The sequence below is a fragment of the Phaenicophaeus curvirostris genome, chromosome 6 (genome assembly GCF_032191515.1).
Source record: "Phaenicophaeus curvirostris isolate KB17595 chromosome 6, BPBGC_Pcur_1.0, whole genome shotgun sequence".
NCBI lineage: Eukaryota > Metazoa > Chordata > Aves > Cuculiformes > Cuculidae > Phaenicophaeus > Phaenicophaeus curvirostris.
In genome coordinates, this window is record NC_091397.1 from 20,374,111 (window position 1) to 20,396,044 (window position 21,934).

Here is a 21,934-nt window from a genome sequence, read left to right on the forward strand (position 1 = left end):
CCACATTTGGAACTTGTGGAGCAGTTATTTACTGTCTCTTTCAGTAACTTTGAATGATTGATTCTGCTGATGCATTTTGTGTTTTATCCTTTACTGAAATAACTGAAATAAAGAGGAGAATTATATTAACAGCATGCGTATATTTTTAGAAGTGAGCTTTGTTTTTAGATGCAGTCCTCAGCTTTCTGGCTTGAACCCAGAAATAAAAAAATTGCGTGACTTGGATTGTAATTCTGGCCGTTCTGGTTATTTTATCATGGATATGTCAATTTTCTAGTTTATTAAATTAGAAATAATAATATCTGTTCACTTATGAGAGTATTTTAAGATCTGAAGATTAAAAAAACAATTTAAATCTTGCATGTACATGCATGTTCAATTACATTGAAAAGAGATACTCAAGCATAAAGTTCCATTTGTAAACCTGTATAGATTACAGTCTAATTTTTATTAGTTTCTTTCCAAGTTAAACCTATCATTACAAATACTTCCAAATGTTTGAGATCTGTCTAATAATAGATGATCTGGGTTACAATTGAAAACAGAATATTATTGTAGTTATTGATAATTGGTTTGATTTATGAAAAATTAAAGTATTTGCTTTCTTAGCGAGAGTTACAGTCAGACCAATTTGGAACTTGGAAAATTGCCCAGCCCTGTTATGAGAATTTGTACTTGCATTGCTAACAGTCTCATAATTACTTTTTCTTTTGGGGAAATGAAGGTGTTTTATAAGAAGGAAGTAGGAGCTGGCACAGCTGTAAAAGAAACTCCAGAGATTGAAAGAGTGAAGAAAAATCAACAGAATATTAGTTCGGTAAGTGTTATTAACATTAATTAGTCTTTACAAGAGTAAATGGTGGTCCAATTTTATTTCTGTCTTGTTTACTAAACATTATACATTTTCATATCACTCATCTCATTCAAATACTGCTCCACTGGATTTTGGATATAGAGCTCCACTCTAGTGTAGTTATTCTGTGAACAAAGGTAGAATTTCAAATTGAAGCATCATGAAAAATAGGAAAAACTTTTAACTAAATATTTGAGGGAAAAGTTTTCTCTTTCAAGAGTGAGAAATATGAAATGTATTCCGACATGACTGACTTAACAACAATTGTAATTTGCAGTGTAGAAAAATACCATAACAGGAAAGAGAAAATCTGTAAGGTTACTGTAGAGTCCACATGTATTACGTAGGAGTTGCTATAGTCTGAACTTCAAGAAGGGGAAAATTGTGTCCAAAGTCGAACTATGTGAAAAGGTGGAGGGTTTGTGGCTCTTTACCTGCTGATGAAAAGTTGATGTGTAGATCTGGTCAGACTGGTCTGAATTGATGTTTATCTGTGGATGCCCAATGTCTTTGGCACTTTAATGCACAAATAAAAATAAAATATAAAAATAAGTGTTTTCTCTGGAACTATTCTTTGTATTTGTGACATGACTTTTTTGGTTATTAGATGCTTTTCTAAAAATGAAGTTTGAAAGAAAAGCATAGACATGACACTAGATTGTGTTTAAATATTAGTTGAAATTCATATTAGAGACTCTGGTCACCAATTCTATTAGAATAGTTTACTTTATTTTTTTACTTAGAATTGTTTACTGAGTATTAATAAATACTGCACTTCCCACCGAAGTAAGATCAGGCAGGGAATTTCCATAATTTTTTTTTATCGTATTTTCCTTGGAATTTTTCTCTGCTCCATTCATCACATTTCATCTTGTCATTTTGAGTCACAATGCAATTTAAAAATTCAGTGCAAGCTATCATGTGTCATAAATACTGAAATAGTGGTTTTCTTTGGGAAGCTGAAGGTTTTCTTGATTTGAGAGTAGGTTTTCTTGCTGTTATTGTTCGATTTTTTTTTGTTTGTTACCCCTTGCTGTGCAATTAAGGTTGTTTTAAAAATTATTTTTTAAATATTTTTTTGCCAGAATGGAATTCTAGAAACAAAAATGTGATCTCCTGTTACCTATTTGATTTTCAGTTACCACAGACATTTATTTCAAGACTAGTTACACACACACACACAGAGGCTTATTAGGCTTACTCTGATGCTTTTTCTCAGTAACTTGCAAATTGAAATGGAAAAACAATGTGCAGTGCTCTTGCTGTTTTAGCAATCCTAGACAGTGGTTGAGAGGGGAAAATGAAAGGTGGATCAGTATGCCAGTAGACACACTTGAACAAAAGCATATAAAGAGAAACACAGAATGCATTAGTGGTTTAGTGGTATGATGTAAGTAGCATGGCCTTTACCTGCTAGCCTGTGTGTAGAGTTCATATTTTACAAAAAATATTTCATTACATGTAGTGTACTTGAGATTACTTAAGTGTTGTGTAATATTTATTATAATTGCCAAATTTAAAGGCAATGTGCAAGAAAGTTTTAAGTTGTATTTCAACAAGAAGGAAATTATATTGTGTAATTTACAGGATTCCCAAAGGAAGGGTATATTACACCATTTTTAAATCCATTAGATTTAAACATTTTATGCGTATATTTGAATTTCAGCAGAAGGACTCAGGACAGCTTTAAAGCTATTTGCTAAGCTTAATAAATCTATAAATGAGAAGCGCTTCTGCAGTGGAAAAAAGCCCAGAACACCAAACCAAAATAACACTGTACGTGCAAAAAAGTTCATTGCATCATGTTCTGAAAGTGATCAAATTCTTCCAGATGACATATATTGGAAACAAAGCTCAGAAAAGTCTGTTTTCGCATCCTAAAAACAAGGTGGTGACGGATAAGATGGTTGAGCTCATGTCACCTGTTGTGTTGACTGGTTTGGAAGAAGCAGCCTCCCAAATAGTTGGAGCTAAGATCTCACAGAACTTTAAAAACAAACATCAGATTTGTGGACTGTAACTGGATCAAAACTGAGATGCTACAAATAACTAAAAGGATTTTAAAGAATTTGTTTATATTGTGGGACAAGCTGGGCTGGACACAGTACTGGGAAGAAAGTTTTTTGGGGAAGATTGAAATCGTATTTTTATTTGTATGAAATCCATGAGGAAACCCCTATGATATGTCAATCAGCTCCGCAAAGTTGGGGCCTAATTGAGATTCAAGCAATGAACATTTTGAAGCATTTTAAGGACTAGTAGCACTGCCAATTCTTAATCATACCTAACAGTCTCTACTAAAAGACCCTTTTTGCAGTGGTTTAGTACTTCTGCCAATCCTAAACTGTCTGAACTGAAATTTTCCATTCCTGGTCTGTGCTTTGGTCTGGTTTGGTTTTATTTATTTGTTTATAAAATTCAGCCAAAGCAGCTTCCAAGTATGACCTTAGAGGAAAACAAGTTGTTTTGTCTGTGTTAAAAAATTTGGCACTCCTCATAAGTACCATGCCTTGGAGAAAAAGAGTTGAAAATTATCTAAGTGACATTTGACAAAGTGGATTTGGGAAAAAAAGAGGTCAGGAATGAGGAACTGAAAGTGTAGAAGGGCTTGGTCGAATAGGACAGACCAAATATGAGAAAAAAAGAGCAGAGTGATGTGCTTCTGTGCATAGATGCTTCCTTCAAGAAGAGCTGGACGAGAATCCAAGGTCATTTAGGTTCATCACTCCCTCACTGTCAGCATGTATCTGAGGTGCCCTTGGTCAAGTATTTTTTCCTGTGTTTTAATGATGTTGTCCACAACTATGATTGTTCTCATGGGTTTGTGTAGTCAGTCTAAACAAGCAGGCACATGAAGGAATGTACATTTGCATTTTTTTAAATCATGAGAAATTGCCTCTCCAAGAGATAACCTTTAGGGAATTCACTAAGTCAATACTCAGAAGCAAGAACCTGAATTGAAATCCCTGTGTCTAGATCTGATGATTCATTGCCAAAGTATATGATTTTAAACTTCGCCGTAGAGGCGAACTTCTCCTTTATAAACTAGATTTCAATACGAATTCACATTTGAATGCAGATGCTGTATAATTCTGTGTTTTTTAAAAAATTATGTAGCCAGATTAGGTGACACTTGTCTGTGCTTTCTAGTATAAATAGTGACTTGTCACAGTTCCTTTTTTCCTCATTTCACAGCAAAATCAGTGAGTTAATGCATATGAAAAACTCAGGTGCTTTAGCAAGGAGCAACATGGAAAAGTTTCTGAAGAAATCAGTAATTCTGTCATCGGAGCAGGACCTTAGAACAGTTAAAGAAAAAAAGCTATCAGTCAATGTTTCACATGCAAACTATTCACTAAGGCTCATTGATTATGTGTAATGAATGGGGCAGGATTCTTAAGAAAAACATGTTCTGATAATAGATAAAGAAGATTATAAAGCACTTAAATATGAGAAGAATGAAGTAATATAAAATGTATCTGTACAAGGGGTGGAACTAATGTTACATTTGAGTTGTGTCATTCTCTGGATTTTGAGTTGTTGATTTTTGCAACCTGAAAATGTATGTAATAGAAGTTTTGTATGCCACATTAATATGAAACTATACAAGTTGATTCATTATGGTGTTCTCTTCTGCTTTTCCTTCCTTGAGTTCTGTTAATGAAAAATATTTTTAATTATTATATATCACACAGACCCCCCAGTTTGGAATAATTTTGTGAACTTTGTTTTTTTACGACCATTGTAAAGAAAAAGAAAGCATGCCATATCACTGTAAAGGATGGCATGGTCAATAAGTATTATTTAATTTATGGTGATGTGAGAAATTTGAAGCTGAATGTGCAGAGTTCTTGGATAGGTATTTAGTAACAGACAGTATTCAGACAATGCACACATTTGTCCAAGATGACTCTTTTGGATAATGTATGGGGAAAAAAAAAACGCCTTTCTTTTTAGTATCACATCCACTTATCCTTACAATTCTTTCTCATTAAATTGAATTCCAGTTTTGGTACATATGATGTGCAATTGAAAAAATTCTAGTTCTGTTCATCTTTCAAATTATGGAGTCTACCATTTCCTAACATACTGCTGCTCAGAAGAGATTAAATGTGGCAAAGCCAACAGCAAATGTCAGACAGCATCTTCAAAGGCATCATCCATCCAAACATCTACATTCTTCCTGATGTGTTTTTGTGTGTTTTTAGAAAACTTAAATGAGACTTTGAAGTCATATGCCCTTTAAAGAACACATCTGTGGAATGTTTAACTTCTGAAATGGACTGGTAGACTCTATAGCCAACTAATAGCAAGACCAAGTAATTGCATCTTCTGCAAGACCAAGTAATTGTGTGATGCAGATGTCCAAGGAGTATATGCAGCATCCCAATTATCGTGAAGGTAGCCACAATGCCATGTGATGTATGTTCCCACTGTAAGAGTTCTAGGAGACTAGGCTTGTTACATGCACTCTCTGCTGCATTGTATCAAACAAAATGCATTGGTGTCCCTAGCAGACTGTTTCAGAAATTCGAGTGTTCCTTTTCAGGTCAATAGGTGTGGTCTAACTGTACAGTATATGTAATGGAGCGATAACAAAATGTTTGTTGTGTTTAATGCTTTTCTGTATCTTTTAATTGCTAATATTTTGCAATATTTATTGTGCAGATTAAATACAAGGAAGAGATTCAGCATGCAACAGCTATTTCTGATGCACCCGAAATAAGGAGAGTCAAGGAAAACCAGAAGAATATTAGCAATGTGTGCCCCATTTTCATTTCTTGCACACATCTCTCTGCTGTATTAAATGTGTTTGTGCTTATGTGAATACGCTTGTGGTGTTTGTGCTAGTTCCTGTTTGTCCACAAAGACTAATTTAATCAATTAACAGTAAAATAATAACTCCTTGGCCTTGCACCTTGATTAACATCAATTAAAGTGAAGTATTCCTGTTGGAGTATCAGTTGTCTGTGTCTGAAATAGAAGAACTACAAGAAGGTGAGTACTTAGTGTCATTAGGAAAGATGGGGTTGTTTACTAAGGAATGGTATTTTCCATTGAAATGTAGTGTGCTTTTAAATGATGTCTAACACTGCTATGTTTGTGTTACTTGGAAATCTCTGTGTAACATCTTCTGCAATGTTTGTTAGGTTCAGTACAAAGAACAGCTCTGCAAAGCTACACCTGTGAGTGTCACCCCTGAGATTGAAAGAGTCAAGAGGAATCAAGAGAATGTCAGCATGGGAAGTTGCTCTTGTTTAATCCTTTCTATAATTTTTGTGTGCAAAAATAATTCACTAAGGTAGTTACTTGAAAACACTCTTTAAAGACGCAATTGGCATGAGGTTTAACAAGGACAAGTGCCGGGTCCTGCACTTGGGGCACAACAACCCTATGCAGTGCTACAGACTAGGAGAAGTCTGTCTAGAAAGCTGCCTGGAGGAGAGGGACCTGGGGGTGTTGGTTGACAGCCGACTGAACATGAGCCAGCAGTGTGCCCAGGTGGCCAAGAAGGCCAAGGGCATCTTGGCTTGGATCAGAAACAGTGTGACCAGCAGGTCCAGGGAGGTTATTCTCCCTCTGTACTTGGCACTGGTGAGACCCCTCCTTGAATCCTGTGTTCAGTTCTGGGCCCCTCACCACAAGAAGGATGTTGAGGCTCTGGAACGAGTCCAGAGAAGAACAACAAAGCTGGTGAAGGGGCTGGAGAATAGGCCTTGTGAGGAGCGGCTGAGAGAGCTGGGGTTGTTTAGCCTGGAGAAGAGGAGGCTGAGGGGAGACCTCATTGCTCTCTATAACTACCTGACAGGAGGTTGTAGAGAGGAGGGTGCTGGCCTCTTCTCCCAAGTGACAGGGGACAGGACAAGAGGGAATGGTCTCAAGCTCCACCAGGGGAGATTTAGGCTGGACATTAGGAAAAAAATTTTTCACAGGAAGGGTCATTGGGCACTGGAACAGGCTACCTAGGGAGGTGGTTGAGTCCCCTTCCCTGGGGATGCTTAAGGCACGGGTGGATGAGCTGCTAAGGGGCATGGTTTAGTGTTTGATAGGAATGGTTGGACTCGATGATCCAGTGGGTCTCTTCCAACCTGGTTATTCTATGATTCTATGAATTGTGAAGAGCCATTGCTTGGTTTGGGAAATGGAGCATGAAACATCACATATTCAATTAAAGAAATGTTGTTCTCCATCTTGGATGTTTGTGGGAAATCTTGGCAGATTTTTGTAAACAAAATTTCCTTTTCCGGATTTCTTTTAGTTTGCTTTGTAAAAAATTAGCTACAGTAGTACTCAAACTCCAGCTCTCTTACCTGTCTCTTTCAGGTTCTGCAGTAACCTTCCTATCAGAGTTTAGTATATAGTGGCTGACATAACCATTAGAAAGTCATTCTGTTCGCAGGATATTTACTTTGATAAGTCTAGCCCTGCTAAAATGCATGCTGTTCAAACAAACTTCTTGTCCCAAGCGATTCATGCCATTCTGTGTAGTTTTCTACTCATCTCATTGTTTACGTTTGACCATTTCTTTTGTGTTGTACAAATTTTAATTGGAAAGTTTAAATTTTCTTTCAGATCACTGGAACAGCTCTGAATGAAGATTTTTTAACTTTGGATATGTCTAGATATACAAAATCTTGAATAATCATTTTACCTTTGCAAATGTCAGTTTGCAAGTTTAATCCATTTGATATCCATTAGATATCAGATATTAATTTTTTCAATTGAAGTATGTTCATATGGACTGGCCAAAACTGTGTTGCATGGGAAGACAATTGTTCAAACAATGCATGTGTTACTGTGGCAATGCACTGCAGAATTATTAGCATAACATATCAGCACAGTTATCCTTATTGCACAAAACCAAGAGCTTATTTTTTTTTTTTAAAAAAAAAAAAGGGGATTGTATGGAAACATTTATTTGGATTAGCATAAATTGTACAAGAGTGTTTAATTATTTACTAAATGCTTATCATATCTGACTTCCCAGTGTTTGGGGCTAGGGTTAATGTTAAACTGATTGGTCTGTCAACCGCATCCTATCCTTTATCTGCCTTAAATTCCCATCCTGCCTTGAGTGTGCATTTGGTTAATTTATCATTGCTGCAAGTATATTTTTGTTTAAAAGCGATAGAGGGGATATTCCTACAGTGCATCTAAATAAACACATGGTGAAATTTAGGCAGCTGGAGTAAATTTGCAGCTGTCAGATGTATTGCACTCAGTGTGTTTAATCACCTTTGAATGTATAGTAGAAAAGTTAGAACATGGATGGTATGCTTATGGAATCTCTGCGTCTGGAAAATATATGTATGACTGCTGAAATCCAGCTTTTCATGCGCTTTACTTGACCTTAATGCATTATTTGTGTCCTACCCCATTCCAAATATAAGATAATTCTCTGTACAGCCAAGGACCAGTGTAGTACACGTCAAGATATTTTGTACATATGTGCATATATATCCATACAAATGTAGTAATACAAAGACTATGCAGAAAGGATTCAAGGTTAGGCTTAAAAAACCCCAAGTTTTATAAGCTTTAATAAACTTCAAATGCATTTTAGCTTTTCAGTTATTTCCTGGATGACCTTTTAAATCATACATTTTAATGTAAAGCAATGTAATGCTGCTTTAACTGAAATAGTATGTACCATTTTATTCTGCTAAATAATAGGTTCACTACAGAGAGCAGCCTGGCAAAGCTACTGCTGTGAGTGTCACTCCTGAGATGGAGAGAGTCAAGAAGAATCAAGAAAATATCAGCTCGGCAAGTTGTTTAGATTTTTGTCGTTGTAGAAATATAACACAGATATGCTTTTCTGTTTAGATGTGATGTGTCAAATGACTCCAACGGCATTATCCACTGATTGGATTTTTTTTTTATCCTTTGAGTACATGCACTGGACATACGAGCAACAAAAATATTCAGAGTTGCTTGATTATTCTGGCAAAAATAGTAAGTGGTTGTGATGGTGCTAATGTTTTTTCAGGGAGAGTCAGTAGAGGTCAGTCATTCTTTCAAGAATATTCATCTCTTGTTACCAGTTTTTAGTTGCTATATTGCAGGAGTAGATTACAGTAAAGATAAAGGAAACGAGTTATACTTTATTGCAATTTTTTTTTGGTTTTATGATTCAAAGAACAGAAATATGTAGTCATCCATTCCCCTCTGTGACATACCACCTATGTTAGAGCTGAGTAGTCTGATTACTAAACAATAAAGGGTAAAATACTATATATTTCTTGGCTTTTATGATCATGCTTACCTTTTTTCTTTTTTTTTAATTGCCACTACAGCAGTACAAGAAGCAGCAGACAGTTCTAATAAGGAGCCAGGGGAAGTCAAAACAGCATAATGAAGTAAAGGACCAGACTAGTTACATTACAATCTGTGTCCTCACTGAAACAACATCAGTGACAAAGTCCTGCATATGGTAAATAGAACAGATTTCAGGCAGTGACTGTTTCAAGATCAGAAAGAGAATTAGTAGTGAACATTTCAGAATGTAGAAGTGAAAAGTAAAGAAGGTTTGTTTTTTTTTCCCCAACTGACTCCTTAGCTTTTTTTCCCTCAAGATTTACAGGGATAAATGTTAATAAGCGCTAGATGAAAACTGAATTATGTTGGCTCTGTGTCCTGAAAATGCCTTATATACAGTACCATATATTTCTGTTTCTGTGTACATTACTTCAAATTTACCTATGAAACATAGACACCAAGACTCATATTTTCATAGTTATGTTGTGCTTAGCAAATGCATAATTGTAAGGAGAGTTAGAAAATTTCAATACTTGGTTTCTCTTATCAAAAATGCATGTTGAAATAGATATGCACAACTGATTTGAAAAGTAATGCTTGGAGTATATAGGTAAATCTAAAATATTTACTGACACTGAGTGCACAGGTTACAATGCAATGTAGGAGCTAAGAGAGTCCATTAGTAGAATTCAGCCAGCCAGAAGAAACTGTAAGGGTACTTGCTCTAGAACCAACAAGTAGGACCAACTACTTTTACTGTTTTAGCATTTTGAGTATGTGATTTTTTTTGCCTTTTTTAAAAACATATAATTAACCTTGCATCTTTACAAGTCTCTGAAGTGCCACAAAAGGAGCTAATTAGGATAAATGTGACATAGGAGGTTCAGTACTCACAGATGCACAAAGCACAGAGCCCAAGTGTTCTCTTTGAAAACAGCATATTCACATTTGTCGCAGACGTTGCTTTTGTGCTGCTAGCAAAGACCAGCTTCCAAACAGGAGTAAGAAGGCTGCCCAAGGACTAACATGCTTGTAAGAGTTGAATTCCCTGGGAACCCAGGGATTCTCAGCTAATCCTGACCTGGAAGCAGACTGAGGACAGAATATGGGTCTATCTGGATAGTAAGAAGGTAGCCTATCAGCAGCTGTACAAATTTGTTTTAAAGATGTCCAAGTCACAGTGATGTTTTTGTATTATTTATTTTACTTTTCAGTTGATAAATGAATTATTTCAGTTATGCCTTTTAAACAGTCAAGAGTTTCAGCTTTCAGGTAAACAGTATTTTTTTGAGTAAGTGGTTGATGGAATAAACATCCCCTTTGGCCTTGCCAATATGCTTGCACATCTATATTCTCCTTCTGAAATAAGTTACTAGAAAATGAGTGTATAGAAAGAAACAAGAAAAATGTTGGTTGTTGTGGTTTGGAAAGGATAACATTGCATGATGTGATTCTCACCGTCCTTTCTACTGTGAAAAAACTTCATGTGTGCTGTTGTTGCTGTGTTGCAGGTCAAGTACAGCACTGATCAGAGGCAAATGAAAGGTAGACGTAGTGTGCTTCTAGACACACCTGAGCTAAGGCATGTTAAAGAAACACAAAACAACATCTCAATGGTAGGGTACTTTCTGTAACTATATTATACTAAGGAATGGCGCTTGACTTCCACTGGATTTTGTCTTCCATTAATATGGGTAACTAATGAAACTCTCTGCTCAATATAGAAGGAATATTTTCTTCTTATGCCTGTTGAGGGAGTGTTTGCTAACTACATATGACTGTAATGCACTTTTTCAAAATACTAATAAACAGCTTTCTAACAGTTAAATATCTGGGTTTTGTTTTGTTTTTATTTTCCTTTGAAAAAATACACACCTCGTTTGAGCATCGCACAGTCTGACTGGATTAGGTGACACACTTCACCCTGTGCCTGTGCACGTTCCTGGTTTCTGCGTGACTTTTGTTCTTGAAATGAGTTGTTTTGTGTGCATTTGCTTGTGTGAGAATGTTTGTGAATGTTTAAGACTGTTTAAAAAGTAATGATGTATTAATTACTTATTTACTAAGTATGTATATAAAAAGTAGTATTAGCAGGGTGCTACCTTTATAACTCTTACTAATACTGGTTTTGTTCCCACACTTCTACCCTACTGTCCTTGGTTTTAATTTTTTTACTTTTTTGTTTTTGAAAACAGGCTGCTTAGAATAACTGCAATTCTTTCTAAAAACCTCTGTTTAAAGTCAGATGGTATATGATAATACAAAAGAGCAAAAGAGTATCTTTAGTATGAAACTGTGTGTATAATCAAAATCTTAATCCCAGTGAATGGAAATACTTGAGTTCTTGAGTTCTTTAGGGCTGTTAACTGCTGGAAGGTTTTTTTTACTGACAGATGTAGTTGTCTATAGCAGTGGAGACCTGTCTTACCTTAGAGAAAAAGAGAATGGACCAAATGATCTCCTGAGGGCTTTTCCTGTCCCGTGTGACTGTAAGATGATGCTTTGCTGCTTGAGTTAGTGTCTAATTCAGTGGCAACAAAAAACAAATGCAAAAATGATAATAAAATGACAGGAAATGAATTAGGGGGATAGGCTGGATGGCCAGCCAAGACTTTTCTGTTTTATGTGTATAACAGTTCTGTTATGGTGCACAACCCAAAGAACATAAGTGTTTCATAAAACTAACGTGTGCATAGGATAACTGTTCGCTATCAATTGCAGCTTGGGGAAAAATGTAATTCTTGTTTTCCTAGGTAAAATACCATGAAGATTTTGAGAGGACAAAGGGCAGAGGCTTCACCCCAGTGGTAGATGATCCTATAACAGAACGTGTGCGGAAGAACACCCAAATTGTGAGTGATGCAGCATATAAAGGTGTGCATCCACATATTGTTGAAATGGATAGAAGACCTGGAATAATTGTTGGTAAGTTGTTAAAAAACATTGCTATTGAAAACACTGTGGGGAAGATGAAAGCCTTTGCTTTTGCTCTCCATTATAACCAAGATTTCATTCTTTTCTCAGCATGAAACTTGTGTTGAACTACTGGTTCAATGGCAACTTCTAGCGAAGTAATGATGGGAATGACTGGGAGATACATCATCATTTGCTCTGTAATATTTTTTCTGGAATACGGATAATCGTTGTTATTGCTTTAAGTTTGAATTTTGAATGAATGGCCAAAATATCTGCAGTAGTCTTCATTTTGCACAGAAGAGAGATGATTAAAGCTGCGGTTCTCCAAGATTTCAATGTTTAAGCGTTGGAGACCAGTCTGTCAGTCATCAATTTTTCCAGAGCTACACATGCTCTATTTACCTCTTGTTTTAGAATTTCATACAGGTTTCAATATTTTTTAAACTGTAATTCATTAAGTCTCTGGTAGATCAAACACCAGTGTTAAGAAGTGATGTTCTGATGGCCAACATAAGACCAAATATTTGGAGGGTACAGTAAATATTGGTTTGGTACATAGAGACAGAGTATTGCATTGAGATGTCATTTGGGGTCTTCATCATACACACTTTTTCAGAATCAAAATGGATACTTGAAATCTCATAGAAGTTAACAAGTCTGCTATGTAAAAGAAATGGTAACCTGACATTTAAATTTTTTTTTCTTCTTCTTTATGTGTCCTTTGTCAGGTTTCTTTTGCTTTGTAACACTAGACCTCAGAGGGTCTGCATGTGGAAAAGCATGCTGAGATAGCATTCTAAAATCCTTCATGCATACTAATAATAGCAGGGGCTGACTTCAAGTCTACTTCTCAGAAATCAGAGAAATTGCAGGTCAGATGGACTCATCATTAGGTATATAGTCCATCCTCCTGCCTATAGTAAGGTTAACTATATCTGGAACATTCCTGGCAGATGTTTCTTCAGTCTTTTGCTTAAAGTCTTCAAATGAGTCTCTGCTACATAAAAAAGCGTATTTCTTTCCTTTTGTATAGCCACCTTTTACATGTTTGTAGTGACAACCTTATGTCAGAAGAGATTTCTCATGAGTGAATGTTTACAGAGCTCTCTGTGAAGGTACTGATGCTTTTAAGACCATGCAGGTCTCAGAGGATCACACGTTCTGGATCTAGGGCAACAACTTGTTCAGAAGATCATTGTTTGTAGAGAGCAAAGCACTTGAACTCACTTCCATCCCTAGAAATGGTGCAGCCAAAGAACAAGAGAAAAACTCCTCCGAAATTTAATATACAGTTTGCAGTGTGCTGTAGACCTGTATAAAAATTGTATGCAGTCCTATGCTCAGTAATTGAAGGCTTGGTGCGCAAAAAGATTAGGATTAAGAACATCCCTGCGATAAATTCTTGAAATATTAGTAGTGTTTGTCACCTTAAAATACTCTATCAAAACACACAGGAATTCTCCCCATACTTGCCAAATAGCAAAAAATAGTGCAGCTATTTAAAGGAAAGAGGCCATGACAAACCTGTGAGCCTAATATCCAGTGATATTTCAGCTAATGCTGTTTCAGAGTGAACTGCAATTATAATATCTGCTTATTTACAAAGAAGTAGTGAGCTCAGTGCTCATGGAATGTCCTTGGCAGCTAGGAAAAAAATATCACAGACTGAAAAAAACAACTATGACTCTCTTGAGATTTTTCCTAGCTGATAATTGCTCAGTCAGTTAGGAAAAGCACCTTTGTGTTAGAGACCATTTGATTGGTTTTAAAAGTATTATTTGTAAAGCAGTAACATCTTTTTCAAATGTCTGATTGCTGGAAGTAATGCCACTGCTTTGTAAAACAGGCAGTAGCGTTAACCTTGCTAAAGCCATTTTAAACCTGTAAGATAATTTAATCTAACTGAGCATTAGATCTGTGACTAAAGAGGCTCCATGATTCTCACGCAAGTATACGGTTATTTTAAATTAGCAAAAGTTACCAGGAAGTTAAAATTGATTGATGCTATAAATTGCCAAGATTCTGATTCTGTGTATGTTGTTTCAGATTACAGAGATGGATAAAATCAATAAAAAAATCAGTGGTTGCTGTACTGATGCTGCCATGGAGTTGTAGTTATTTTTTTTACTTATTAAGGCATGACCAAACAGGAACAGTTGAGCTCAGCAGTTTGCCCACCCCTTTCATGCCTGTCAATGCTTTACGTAGTTTCATAGTTTATCACTGTTAGGAATAACACATCATTTATCAAAAGATTTTGCATTGGCTTTTATTCATCTTGTCAAGAGGGAGTTAGTGCTATGCCTCACCTTATGGGAGTTGCAGTAGATAACGTGTAACGTACATACGTTGAATGTATTCTAAAACCATGGGGTTTATTTTACTAGGTCTGCCTGTTCTTTCCATTGCCTCTAGGCTATTAATAATTTAAACATGACATGTTTGGGGTCCCCACAGTCCTACTTTACCTACCAACCCATTATTTAGCCTGGTACCACTCACAACAGAAAAAGGACTGAGTTGGGAAGACAATTATTTTTCCTGCTTCCAATGCACTGAGTAAATCTTGCGGATGTGTCTGCCCAAGAAGCAAACTACTGGTAAAAAGGTGTGACCTGGTAGATTTGTAGTTTAACTGACTGTACTTTAAGTCAAGTCCTTTTTTTTTAAACTACTTTGGAGAGATTAAATCATTATTATATTTTTAAATATAGCAGATACAGGTTGTATATATTAGATTGTGTGCATAGATCAAGAATTTAAACTGTAGCTACTTCTGCATTTGTTATAAACCTCCTTTTAACTTGTACAACATTGTAATTGTTAAAAGTTTATTAAAAAACATGGTGGAATCTGTATTTGCTTTTCTGCTGTGGTTATAACTTGAACTCTGACATGAAATTAATTATTACTTATGGACTCTTTATTCCTTCAATATCTAGTTCAGACCTGTGAATTCAAGAGATATTAGTAACTTACTTGTATAAGACCTGAAGATCTTACTGTTACTACTGTTATTGAACCTACACAATGAATTTAAAAAATGCTTTTTGATAGTGGATTAACAGTAAATCTGTGTCCCAGCTTGTGTAGATATTTGGAAGACAAAGGGGAATTATTAGTGAAGATCAGGAGTGGACTTCATTTTACCTAACAGTAGATCTCTATAATGTAGATTTCTACAGCTGAGTTAGTCACCCTAGCCTATTTTTTTTTTTATTAATCGGGAAAGATGAATACTTTTGAGTTTAAATTAATTGAGCAAGAAGTTTATTCTTTGTAAGATCACCTATACAACTGATTCTGCTTGTTAGGCTGACTTGATCTGTTCTGTATGCAAAGGAGGGCCTACATTGCCACTGTCAGCTGTAGGGATCTATGCTGCCAACTGTCAGCTGTAGGGACTTATACTGTGACATCTCCATAGAGTAAGGATGCTGGTGATGGGCTGGGGCAATGATCTTTAAACTCTGATGATTTTAGTTCTGCTAGTGGAAAAAGAGCTCTGGTGCCTGATACTTAACTTGTTTCCATTTATTTAGACTTAAGATACTGCTATGATCATATTTAGCAAAAGACAAGAAAAACAGGGAGAAAGAATTCCTCTTAAAATGTCAGTGCTTGAAACAAAGGCACCAAGTTCTTTTAAGCAGGAAATTAATGTTTTCTGGACCTTTCAGGTGAACATTTAGATCTTTTGGTTAATTTCTGTGTGAAGGAAATTGGTCGCTGATTGTTAAAACTTATTCCTTTCATGCTTTTACTTCCTTTGTTGTTTGTCTGTCTCATCTTTTTTGTGCTTTGGGAAAAGACCTTAAAGTTTGGCGCACAGATCCTGGCTCCATCTTCGACATTGATCCTCTGGAGGACAATATTCAGTCTAGGAGTCTGCATATGCTTTCTGGTATTGCTTATATCCTGACTTTTCCCCAAAATAGCTTTTAATGTTTACAAAACTAAGTTGATGCAGTAAATTTTCAGGTGGATGTGCCAGCCATATGTTTTATATTTTCATATATATATCTGTCACATTTTAAAACTAGTGTTTTATAGGTATTTGAGCTGTAATCACATGTGCAGATAAGAAATAGTGAAAGAAATCTTATCCTAAACAGCAGTTATTCATACCACTTAGAAAGAGTCACTTGAAAAGCATCGACTTTCTTTGCCATCGCTATAAGTAGAATTTTCAAATAATTGGACCTTAGTAAATTTCAGAGATATAGAAGAGGGACTATTTATGAAATTGATTTCATTACTTTGCACATTTTGCTTATATGGCACATGATATTATGCTTTGTACTATTGTTTAAAACTCCAAGGTGTTCATAATTTAAGGGTAGATGGAAAAGGAGAGAAGTTAATACAGCCATGTTTTGTCTCTCCAGGCTTTAGGATTTTATTTCACCACAAAATATTTGTTTTGAATGCTTAATTTTGCATGTCTTTTTCTTTTGCTACTGATAGTGGAATCATAAAATATTATTTTGACTCTCATTCAGCAGTATTTCCACAGGCTCTTATATGCATGCTGAGTTAAAGAGTGTTTTGATTTTCCACTGGAAATTTTCACATGCGTCATCTTCATCCTTTTTTTTTCCCAGTGTCTCAATCCTGCCTCCATTTCTACTATTCTTTTAAAGCAGAGAACAAGCTTAGTTGTGTCTGATTTTTAAAAAAACTTTTGAACTAATGGTATTCAAAATGGATACAAAATCGTGATGAGTTAATTTTTCTCTACTTTTAATGCCATCTGTGTATGAATCAATGTTAACAGTGTTGGGGGTTTTGTTGCTGCTCATCTTCATTCTTGTGTTATCTATTTACTTTGAAATTCTTTCTTTCTACCTTTGTAGAAAGGGCAAGCCGTTACAGTAAGCAGCATTTACATTCTACCAGTTTGGGAGATTATAAGTCAGATGGCTCTGACACGAACCCTGCGTTTTCTTACTGCAGTGAGGTAACAAGGCCATCTGATGGAGGAGGTACTCCTTATTCCCACCTTTTTCACTAATGACACTATCACAGTGTGTTGAGACCTCACAGGCCTGTATTAACCCCATATCCTTGTGTAGTCACAACTCATTAGAAACTGTGTAAGCTATTACTTGATTAAAGAAGCAAAGTAAAATCTCAAGATCTCATTCACTATTTTGGTAACGCGGTCAGTCCAAAAGTCCTGCTAACTCCCATTTACAGTGCTTAAGAGAAGGTGTATTGTGTTTATACAAAATGTGTATAAATCTGGGTGGGTTTTGTTTTTCTTGAAAGACACAATGTAAAAAATTCACCTCTGAACTGAAAAAAAAAATTTACCTTGTGCTTTTAACTGGGCAAATAAAGCATATAATAGTATTTTAGTGACTGAAGCTATTTCTTCCTGTATTAAGGTGTGCAGGTGCTTGTGGCTCTGTTTCCATCTGAGAAAAAAAAAGAAGTATCAACTGGCAGCTTTCTCTCTTACAGAAGCGTTCTTATAGTCTCAGTAGTTTGAGAACAAGGGTAATATCCAGCTGGCAAACATATAGTCTGATATTGTTTAACATGGATTAATATTAGAATACTTTGACGAATCTCCATTCCCAGCTACAAAAACAGATCTTGCATCTGTTTCATGCTGTAGATTAGAATAAAATTTATGAAAATCTTGAATAAGGGCCTAGTCATCCTGCTAGCATTCCAATGTGTATTAGACTTGATTGGCAAATTGTAAATGCCATCTTGTAAATCAGCAAGATGGCATTTTAAATTTATGTCTTAAAGAAATTGTGACTTCCACTGCTCAGCTGTGAAAAAATGTGCATTGAAAAGTTTATCCAAAGGGTTATTTTTTTTAAAGAAAGTGTTAGAGTAAAGAAATTGCTACCATTTAGTTACCTAGCATCCTTGAATTACCCATACTTTTAGAAGATTTTAAGGCATCTTCATTGTAGACTGTGCCTGTTCATGTTCTCCTACCCACCTGAGTAATTATTGGGGTGATTAGTGTTTAGAGAGTTTTGTGTTAGGTGCCATGTAAATACATACAAGCAGCTCTGATTAAGAACAGGTGAGAAAGAAAGTGTTCAGCCTTAAGAACTAACCCTGAACAAAGAAAGAAACACACATCTTTGACAGTACTGTAATTCCTTATATCATGTCTTTTCATCTTTATTTGATATTTTAACCATATTCCCAGCTCCTTTAATGGAGGATAGCAATAATGCACATCATGCTGGTTTTTATGTCTCTTCCTGTGATGATGCAAAGTGGGCTTCACAATCCAGTGCATATTGTTTCTCTGTATTTGTTCTGATCTTTTTGGCTCTATTCCATACCATTTCAGCGTTGCTTTGTCAGATTGATTTGATTGTTAGCAGATAATTTTTGTTACTTGCTATATTAAGAGTAGGAAATGGGCTTTATTTTAGTGATTGTTTTGGCACTAGCAAGCTTGCTTTTCGTGTCTCTATTTAAATCTGTTGTTGTGGTGATGTGTTGAAGAGATCCTTGCCAAGATGAACATACTTTAGCAAGGTATTGTTTCTGCTTTTGACCCAGCTGGCTAGCCAGCATTTGAGCACTTGCAGACAGTTATCATTGCAGAGCCAGAGCTAAGTAATTTGACATAATCCCAATGATTTATAAGAAAATGCCGTTTCTGTGTACACACTCAAAAAAAAACCCAGCAGAAGATAGCATCCTTGGTCAAAAATACCAACCATGGCAGCATCCCATCTAAGATGTTACTTAGCATGTAACCACAAGATGAGTTTGCCCTTGACTTTTATACTTTGTGTGTTATGATGTACCACAATGAATGAATGAGAACCAAATCCATTTTGCTAAGATTTCATGGCCATTCCTCATGGAGTTTGAACTTTTAGATCTACCAGTGTTTCTCTCTGGCAATTGTTCAATCCAGTGGTGCACCAGCACAAAAGAATTTTAGACCTGTGACCAGTTTTACAGCCTCTAAGTGTCTTTGGCCTTGTCTCATTATCTTTCAGGTATTTATTTGTTTTTCGATTGCTTATTTATTGTAGATACTGTTACTGATATTTGACCCACAATTCAAGTCTTCACCAATCCACTGCTGCTGCCTGTGGAGTTGTTCCTTAACCACCTCTTCCAGCCCTTAGCTGGATTCCTGGCTTCATACCAGATGTTAAAGGCTTATCCAGTTTTAAATAATGCTCTCTCTTGTCTTTGGGAATTTCAGTAACAACATCACAGCAGGGCTACTAACATTGTTCAGTAGAATTAATTCTTCCTATTTGATTCCCCTGACCATTAGTTTCAATGAAAACATTGAGTTTCCCAGGGAGCTTACTTACAAAATTGGTAAATTTTTGCATGATGTAAATTCGGAGTAAATCTCTGATCTCCCTTTTAGACTTCTGCAGATAAGACTGTATAGGAAACCTGATGGAGGCAATGAACATTCATTTTTATATTATTTTTCAAATGATTTTTCAGTATTATCTGTCCTTTTTGCAGCTTCTCTGTTAGTGTTTTTCAAGGTTGTCTTTATTGCCTTATGGTATCATTGAATTTTTTTGCCATACTGGACAGAAGGTGTTGCACTAGAGCTTCTCAGTCTGCCTAAATGATTTGTAATTAATTACTACCCTTGAAAGGATTTCCTTTTTACCTGAAAGCCATTCTGTAGGACTTCCCAGGAGCATTTGGGTGCAACGTTAGTTCTTGCAAAATTCTCAGCTGTTTTTCAAGTAGTTATTTTCAGCCTGGCTAAAGAGGAACAAAAGGTAATGATTTCTGTCTTTCAATCCTGCTTATAACACTGGTGTTGCAACTTCTCAGATGTGGAGCTATTAATTAATTTTTGTGAAGGTTTTTTTGGATTGTTTCTGTTAGAAAGGGAAGTTGGGATATAAGAATGTCAGATTTATTTTTGTTTATAAAGACAGACCAAACAGTTCCCTCTTCACAGAACACTGTAGAAGAAAAAAAGCTAGAGACAGTTTCTTTGCTTTCAATTCAGGTCTTTCTTGACAGCATTGTGTCTGAAAAAAAATCAAGTGGTTTTTTTTGAGTTTCTTTATAAAGACTTTCCTTTCTGTCCTGATTTTCTGTGCAGTTGTACGCACTACTTTTCACCCAGTTCTTTTCACACTTACTGTCTTTCTCACCTTCTTTCCCTACATGTAAGGTCTCATCCTGTTAAATTTGCATTCAGGCACCAGGAGGGGATGTTCTTGTTCATGTGGCTCAATCACCTTGCATTATTTTGAACAGTTGTATTTGTATTTCAACCATCTTCTCCATGAAGGAGATGAATTGTGTTTATGTGTAACTCACATTTATATATAACTATGGACTTTTCAGTGTCCGATGACAGAAGAGAACACAGGTATCGCCTAGTTCAACTTCTTGTATACATGGTTTCTAGTGTTTCTTAGAAGTTGTACTGAAGCATGCATTTTTTATAAAGATCCTTCAATTTTAAGGTCTCCATATAAAATGAATCTACCTGCTCTTACTAGTAACTTAAGTAAGGGAAAATGGCATTAAGTTTGCATTCTCCATGGCTCAAGACTCTTTTGTTTAGTTAAATACCCCCAAAGGCAAGAGTAAGATCCTTGAAGGTAGCACAGGTTCACAATATTTGAGACTTTTTTTTTTTTAAAGGCTTGTTATTTTAGCACACTTCCTATGTATATTCTTCTCAGTACTTCCATCTCTGGAGACTGAGGCAGGGAAAAGACTTTTTAACTCTAGAGTGTTACCATGTGGTGTGGTGTAAGATGCGTAAATTAATTTGTGGTATATGATCCAATGTCAGTCATAGAAACCAAGCTCAGTTGCTCAAAGCCGTGTCTGTGCAGGTAATAGACAGAGAGTAGCAAGATAAAATGAAGTCTGCAAGGAAGCCTTTAAGGTTAATTAATATTTTTCTTAAGGCCTATTCTTTGTAGGAAGCAGAGAAACAAAGTACTACAACCAGAGTAAATTCTGATTTAGTATTAAAATGTGAACCAATTTAAGCCTTTGAAAGCACAGAAACTTGTCCTTAAGAGAGTTTGCCTAGTGTCTATAGGGGTCAGTCAGCTCCTACTGCCTTTACTGTGATGGCAGGGAAGTAACTATGCACGTTTCAGTATTACTAGAACAGCGCGTTCTGACCACTGGCCGGATGACAGCAAATGAGCCATGGCACTGCTACTAGGGCTACCATTTTTGTCACTTCTGTTTTGCATCAGTCTTCGACTCATTTTGAGGTGAAGAATTCCTCTTGCTGTGTTTGGAACGAGAAGAGCCATCTGCACTGCAAGACTATCACTTCTGTTCTCATTTCACTGTCTGTATGTCTGTCTCTCTTATTATGCAACAATTTGTATGCATGGTTTTTTTTCATTATATTTCAGTGAAAGTATTTCCTTAGGGTTTCTCCTTTTGTTTTAGTTATCGAAGTCCTTTTATGCTGCTTTCCTTGAATCCTGTTTCAACTGCAGAATATTTTCATTCAACTCTCTAATATCCTTCCTTCTCTCAATTTTTACTTTAATCATCTTTCAATTTGTTGTATCTCGGTGCGGCTTTCTATTTAGCTTACTCCTGGTTTTCTTTGATTTAAATCAGCAGGATTCTATTTAAAGATTACCAAGTTTTGCTTTCAGTCTGAAAGTTTATACTTTTATATTATCTTAATGAACATCCTGCAATAGATGAATTTAACTTTTTTGTCCCTGTTCTTCTTCATAGTTGAAACCGTTTAGGTTGGCTTTCTCTTCTTATGCTATTGACCTTCTTCTTTTTTTTTTTTTTTTTTGTCTTTTATTTCTTCCTACCTTCTAGTTTAATTGATATGCATCAGTATATAGACATGGTATATAAATTTTTCGTTACCATATGTTACGATTTTTTAAGGGTATTGAAGTGTCTCTTCGTTCTTATTTTAAATTA

General features: G+C 35.9%; 1 protein-coding gene across 6 annotated transcripts in view; it reads left to right on the plus strand.

Moving 5' to 3' along the window:
• The window catches only part of NEBL (nebulette), a 412,617-nt gene that overhangs the window by 47,750 nt on the left and 342,933 nt on the right, over nucleotides 1–21,934 (plus strand). For 5 of the 6 annotated variants that reach the window (XR_011337639.1, XM_069859519.1, XM_069859518.1 and 2 more), the window contains 8 exons: nucleotides 725–817; nucleotides 5,522–5,614; nucleotides 6,004–6,095; nucleotides 8,527–8,620; nucleotides 10,624–10,728; nucleotides 11,866–12,037; nucleotides 15,840–15,932; nucleotides 16,885–17,013. Coding sequence is in view for 5 of the 6 variants with exons in the window: in XM_069859519.1 (XP_069715620.1) it covers nucleotides 725–817; nucleotides 5,522–5,614; nucleotides 6,004–6,095; nucleotides 8,527–8,620; nucleotides 10,624–10,728; nucleotides 11,866–12,037; nucleotides 15,840–15,932; nucleotides 16,885–17,013 (871 nt within the window). In the remaining variant the exon portion in view is untranslated. The remainder of the gene's footprint in view (nucleotides 1–724; nucleotides 818–5,521; nucleotides 5,615–6,003; nucleotides 6,096–8,526; nucleotides 8,621–10,623; nucleotides 10,729–11,865; nucleotides 12,038–15,839; nucleotides 15,933–16,884; nucleotides 17,014–21,934) is intronic. The other variant, XM_069859522.1, reaches the window with a different exon arrangement.